At 30.7% G+C, this 6,038-nt stretch overlaps 2 protein-coding genes across 2 annotated transcripts; one reads left to right on the top strand and one right to left on the bottom strand.

Moving 5' to 3' along the window:
- The first annotated feature begins 285 nt into the window (after window positions 1-285).
- LOC113382788 (cell division cycle 5-like protein) lies at window positions 286-4,039 on the top strand. The gene is made up of 13 exons (XM_026621018.1): window positions 286-541; window positions 623-888; window positions 1,000-1,290; window positions 1,360-1,528; window positions 1,602-1,894; window positions 2,018-2,176; window positions 2,253-2,349; window positions 2,443-2,553; window positions 2,623-2,791; window positions 2,870-3,061; window positions 3,124-3,326; window positions 3,477-3,779; window positions 3,851-4,039. The coding sequence occupies exons 1-13, from the start codon at window positions 497-499 to the stop codon at window positions 3,953-3,955; spliced, it is 2,403 nt and encodes an 800-aa protein (XP_026476803.1). The 5' UTR covers window positions 286-496; the 3' UTR covers window positions 3,956-4,039.
- A 21-nt stretch (window positions 4,040-4,060) lies between these two features.
- On the bottom strand, window positions 4,061-5,548 carry LOC113382789 (snRNA-activating protein complex subunit 3-like). Its single transcript, XM_026621019.1, has 2 exons — window positions 4,698-5,548; window positions 4,061-4,638 (listed from the first exon to the last, which is right to left on the bottom strand). The coding sequence occupies exons 1-2, from the start codon at window positions 5,410-5,412 to the stop codon at window positions 4,181-4,183; spliced, it is 1,173 nt and encodes a 390-aa protein (XP_026476804.1). The 5' UTR covers window positions 5,413-5,548; the 3' UTR covers window positions 4,061-4,180.
- Between the last annotated feature and the right edge of the window lie 490 nt (window positions 5,549-6,038).

The raw sequence follows: 6,038 nt of genomic DNA, 5'->3' as shown, positions 1-6,038 counted from the left end.
TTTTACTAAATCAACTTAAAAAAATAAAATTATAAAACTATTAAAAAATAAACCTTTTATGAATTATTCAACAAATTCTAATGAAACAAAAAGTGAAAATATTCAGTATCTTCCAAAAGAACGTGCTAAATCAAAACAAATTTTAAATCTATTATTTTGGTGCGATCAAAAGCAACTGTCGTAACTGAACTGTTACCAACAATAAAGACGCGAATTGATTTATGTCGTTTGGCTATCTTTAGCTAGATAATATATTGTTCTTCGCGGAATAATAATATTTTATTAATAATATTATATATTGATTTATAAATGATGCTTTATAATAATTATAGATAGTGAAATTAATTTCCGACAATACCCAATAATAACTAATATATATTCTTTAACTTAAGAACGATATCTGCGTCCTGTAACCTAAAAATAGATGTCAATCTGAATTTAAACCGAATATTTTTATTTTATTATTGAAGCAACTAATTTTAATTAATTATTCAAAATGCCACGAATTATGATAAAGGGGGGTGTCTGGAGGAACACAGAAGTAATTATGAATTTATTTGTTACATGCTTTATAAACAACACTTGAATAGGGATTGTAGTAATTCTTTCATTATTATTATAGGATGAAATTCTTAAAGCAGCGGTAATGAAATATGGCAAAAATCAATGGTCCAGAATAGCATCTCTTTTGCACAGGAAATCAGCTAAGCAATGTAAAGCCAGATGGTTTGAATGGCTAGATCCAAGTATCAAGAAAACTGAATGGTCAAGAGAAGAAGATGAAAAATTACTTCATTTGGCAAAATTGATGCCAACTCAGTGGCGAACTATTGCTCCAATTATTGGTCGTACTGCAGCACAATGTTTAGAACGATATGAAAATTTGCTGTAAGTTTCAAAAGGAGTTTGTTAAGTTGTATAATATATATAACTAGTCACAACCAGTTTAGATTGAAACAAAAACACACATAAACTATTGCATCATTTTTTTCTTTTTAGTGATCAAGCTCAGAAAAAAGAGGATGGTGAAGATGGCATCGATGATCCACGTAAGCTTAAGCCTGGAGAAATTGATCCAAACCCTGAAACCAAACCAGCAAGACCAGACCCAAAAGATATGGATGAAGATGAATTGGAAATGTTGTCTGAAGCCAGAGCCAGATTAGCAAATACACAGGGTAAAAAGGCTAAAAGAAAAGCACGTGAGAAGCAATTAGAAGAAGCACGTAGATTAGCAGCATTACAAAAAAGAAGGGAGTTGAGAGCTGCTGGTATTGGTTCTGGTTTTCGGTAAATACATTTTATTTCATCAATTTCAGTTATGGTATCTAAAATGTTATTTTATTGATACATTTATAGAAATAAGAGAAAACGAGGTGTGGATTATAATAAAGAAATTCCATTTGAAAAACGTCCAGCAATTGGTTTCCATGACACATCCAATGAAGTATTAGATCCCATGGCTCCAAATTTTAGCAGAATGAGATTGCAACATTTAGATGGCGAACTTCGGGTAGAAAAGGAGGAGGTAATATCATTATTGATGTTATCTAGAACTTATGTTGCTAATGCTTAATGATTATATTGCATTTTTTTAAAAGAGGGAACGGAAGAAGGATAAACAAAAATTAAAGCAAAGAAAAGAAAATGATATACCTTTAGCTATGCTACAAAATCAAGAACCGGCTAAAAAGCGATCAAAGCTGGTACTGCCAGAACCTCAGATATCAGACCAGGAACTCCAACAAGTTGTTAAATTAGGACGAGCCAGTGAAGTTGCTCGAGAAGTTGCCAGTGAGAGTGGAATTGAAACTACTGATACTTTGTTAGCAGATTATGCACTAACTCAGCAAGTTACTGCAACTCCAAGAACGCCAGCTCCACAAACTGATAGGTATATATATATATATATATATATATATATATATATATATATATATAAGCACACACACTTATATATATATGTAAATATAAATGATGCATTTTGTTATTATTATGTATCATATGTACTTCACAGAATTTTACAAGAGGCTCAAAATGTCATGGCATTAACTCATGTTGATACACCCTTAAAAGGAGGTATCAACACTCCATTACACATGTCTGACTTTACTGGGGCACTTCCACAAGCGGCAGTGGTGGCCACTCCAAATACAGTATTAGCTACACCATTTAGGTAAATATCTAATTAAAATTTTAATTTATCGCCTTGAACATGCTGATTTTTTAATGATATTGATATTTCTCTCAAGATCTTCAAGAGCAGATGGTTCTGCAACACCTGGCAGTACACCAGGATTTATGACACCAGGTTCTGGAGCCTTAGTTCCTATAGGAGCTGCACACACAGTAATATAAATATGAATTACTATATATTAATTAAAAAAAGTGTTTCACTTAGAATGAAATATTACAGTTTTAAATTAAATTAATTATTTTCAGAATACAAATAATTTCACTCCATCAATGATTCGAGATAAGTTAAATATTAATGTAGAAGAACATTTAAGTGTAGGAGATACTCCACAAGCATTAAAGAATTATAATAAACAGGTTTGTCTATGAAAGTAGCAACTTCTATATATGTCTTTAGTATATTTACTAAATATATGTACTTCACAGATTAAGGCAACTCTAAAGGCGGGCTTGAGTTCTTTACCCATTCCCAGAAATGATTATGAGATTGTTGTTCCCGAAGATGAACAGATTCAAGAAGAGCAGTCTAGTGAAACAGTGATTGAAGATCAGGCGGATGTGGATGCAAGATATCAGGCTGAGCTTTTAGAAAAACGTAAATTACTTTTTTAAAAATTAATTGACATAATCAACACCAGTTTTTATTAATCTAAATATAAATTGATTTCTATAGAAAAATTAGAATTATCTAGAAGATCACAAGTAATTCAGAGAAATTTGCCAAGACCTTTAGAAGCAAATATGCTAATTTTGAGACCATCAGCAGATTGTGCAGGTTTAACAGATTTACAACAGGCTGAAGAACTGATAAAACGAGAAATGATAACAATGTTACATTATGATGCAGTGAATAACCCATTACAAGGTGAACTTTTTGATATTGATGAAAAATTTAATTAGAATTTTTTTAACTTATGCCAATTACAGTTCAAGCAAAGAAATCAACATTGGCACATGCCCAACAATTATCATATTTGGAGCAGCACCCATATGAAAAATTTAGCGATGAAGAGATTGCTCATTCTAAAAAATTACTTCAAAAAGAAATTGAAGTTGTCAAGAATGGCATGGGTCATGGAGAGTTATCGTTAGAAGCATACACTCAAGTTTGGGAAGAATGCTTAGCACAAGTAAATTTTTCTGAACAAATTCTATAGAGTTTTTAATGATCATACCAATTTCTTATTACCACCCGTTGAATAGTGAAAACAAATACTAATTTTATAGACCTACTGAAAATATTCTCTAAACATATATTAATCTGATATTTTTATTTTTAGGTTTTGTACCTACCTAGTCAAAATAGATATACCCGAGCAAATTTAGCCAGTAAAAAAGATAGATTGGAATCATTAGAAAAAAGATTAGAACAAAATCGGAAACATATGGCACGTGAAGCTAAATATTGTGCAAAAATGGAGAAAAAAATAAGGATTTTAACTGGTGGTTATCAGGCACGGGCACAAGGTCTATTAAAACATTTACAAGAGGTTTATGACCAAACTGAACAGGCCACCTTAGAATTATCTACCTTCAAATTTTTGGCTACTCAAGAAAAAGCTGCCATACCCAGAAGGATGGAGGTTTGTTAAATTTGTAAACAAATGTTTTTTCTTATAAATTAATATGTTTATTTCTTATACATTTTTTATAGTCTCTAACTGAAGACGTTCAAAGACAAACTGAAAGGGAGAAACAGCTACAAAGAAAATATCAAGAGTTGCAAGAAAAACTTCAAGAACTGAATGAATTAGATTGAAATAAGCTGTAATGGTAATTTTAGATTCTTTTATAATTTCAATCAAAATAAATTATTTTAAGGTATGTTATGACTTTCTTAGATAATCGTGATATGAAACAATATTTACAATGTTCTCATAAATTAAAGTTTTTTATTATACAGATAGCATCAATGTACAAATATATATATAATGGCCATGTGATTGATGAATATATTGCAAGATAGCAATCAGCTAATATATTATTATGAAAAATATTTATAAGCATGAAATTCACCAATTTTTTTATGATCTTCGGTATAATTAAATCTCCAAAAACATTTTGCACACCATAACATTTCTTCAGTCATTGTTCTTTTACTATTTAATGTTACCCATGAACCCATATATCTAAAGCACATCATGCAGTATGTTTTATAATCCAAATATATTGCAGAAACTAATGGATAATTATATTGAGTAACTGAATGAAACATTTTGCTAGGTGTGCATTCTATGTCGCTAAAAACGAATAGATGTTCACAACAGCCTCTATGTTGATATAAATTTGGGTATCCTAGCCTCATGTAAATATCATTGAAACAAAAAGTGCTCATATCATAAACTCGAACATCCATTCCCTTTCGAAGGCCCCAGTCCTTTAGACTATCTGTATAATCGAAACCATCTTCATACGGGTATCTATCATCTATATATATGATGCCTATGAAAAGAAAATTAAAATGTGAACTATAATTGAGAAAAAAAGCTAATAAATGTTACCATTGATATAGAAGAGTGCTGGGCCTAAAGTGTCTGGAGTTGTTGATTTATTTGGATCTTTACTTTTTTCTTCTCCGGTATCAAGATCTTGTCGACAGCTTAACGCATCTCTAAATTCAGTCAATTTTGTTGTGCCCAAAATCTTGAATTCTCTGTCTAACTTTGGAACTCCTCTTGTATTTTTCTTCCTAAGTTCATGCCTAAATGGATAATGGGATCTAATTGTAATTATTGGAGAATAACTATGAGAAATAGATTCTTCACAACGCTCATTTCCTACTGATACAACACTTCTATACTTTAAATATCTTTCTGCTGTTAGAAGAACATTTTTATTTGTATTATCAACCAGATCCATAAATTTTTTGAAGTTTTTCAATGTTTCCAATTTTGCATCAGGGTCTGGGTCTTGGCGAGAATATAATTTTCGTGCTTTATAAATTTCAAATTTAATTTTTTTTGGATCACTATCAGATTTAAGCAGATCTGGATTGCACCTTCTCTCTAAATCTTCCAGTTCTTCAGAAGATATAAATTTATTATAGTATTGTAAACAATTTTGTATTTGATTTTGTTTAGTTTCATTTACAGGTGTAATGTCTCCTCTTGCATCATCAGCTAAAAATGAGCCGTATAAATCTACAAAAGTTTGGCCAATATGGAGAGGCTTGCTGCATTTAACTTTTTTAGCCTCATAAACCAAATAGCTATCCATTGTGTTAAAATTAATAATATTTTGTCATTAAATAACGATCAGACGAAACATATCAAATTCAATGTGAAAAAATAGTAATTTCTTAACTGAATCGTAAATGAATAAACTCAATTCAAAACATATTCAGTAATAAATTTATTGGGAACTAAAGAAGGTTTAATATAAAATAATAGCTGTGTAAGCCGAGATGCCTTTAAGTCAAAAATTTACTTATCGAGGCTAGTGACATCTTCAGCAAATTATTCCAACTACATTGAGTTTAAATGGTTCAAATCTTGCATAAAGATATCCAATGATATTTTCAAAGTATTATAGCTAAAATACAAAAAATTATATACTTTCTCCAGATTTGTTAGTAAATTTTAGAACAAAAATAATTTTGTCTAAAACTGAAATGTTATTTCCTTTTGTCGTCCCTAGCGCCATGTTTGCCAACCCTTCCCGCATGACAATCAATACGAGTTGAGATTTCGGGGTGATTTGACGTACTTCGAGGCGCGCAGTGAAAATAGTGGAATATTAAGGGATTCTTATTGAAACAATTATTCTAATGTGAATTGTTAGGTCAGTGATTCAAAGTGCCATAAAGAAATATTTTTAGTATTCTATTTTCGAAACATTCGCAT

The sequence above is a fragment of the Ctenocephalides felis genome, unplaced genomic scaffold (genome assembly GCF_003426905.1).
Source record: "Ctenocephalides felis isolate EL2017-DRISC unplaced genomic scaffold, ASM342690v1 CF-g0.4_SCAFFOLD_03570, whole genome shotgun sequence".
Taxonomy (NCBI): domain Eukaryota; kingdom Metazoa; phylum Arthropoda; class Insecta; order Siphonaptera; family Pulicidae; genus Ctenocephalides; species Ctenocephalides felis.
The sequence above is the reverse complement of the archived record's forward strand: the minus strand, read 5'-3'. Positions and strand labels throughout refer to the sequence as shown.

What these genes read in the sequence shown, in the direction of transcription:
- LOC113382788 (XM_026621018.1), top strand. Translation starts at nt 497, where the DNA reads ATGCCACGAATTATGATAAAGGGGGGTGTCTGGAGGAACACAGAA. An exon ending in GGCTGAGCTTTTAGAAAAAC is followed by an intron (nt 2,792 to 2,869) that starts GTAAATTACTTT and finishes TGATTTCTATAG; the next exon opens with AAAAATTAGAATTATCTAGA. An exon ending in GGGAAGAATGCTTAGCACAA is followed by an intron (nt 3,327 to 3,476) that starts GTAAATTTTTCT and finishes TTTTATTTTTAG; the next exon opens with GTTTTGTACCTACCTAGTCA.
- LOC113382789 (XM_026621019.1), bottom strand. Translation starts at nt 5,412, where the DNA reads ATGGATAGCTATTTGGTTTATGAGGCTAAAAAAGTTAAATGCAGCAAG. An exon ending in AGCACTCTTCTATATCAATG is followed by an intron (nt 4,639 to 4,697) that starts GTAACATTTATT and finishes TTCTTTTCATAG; the next exon opens with GCATCATATATATAGATGAT.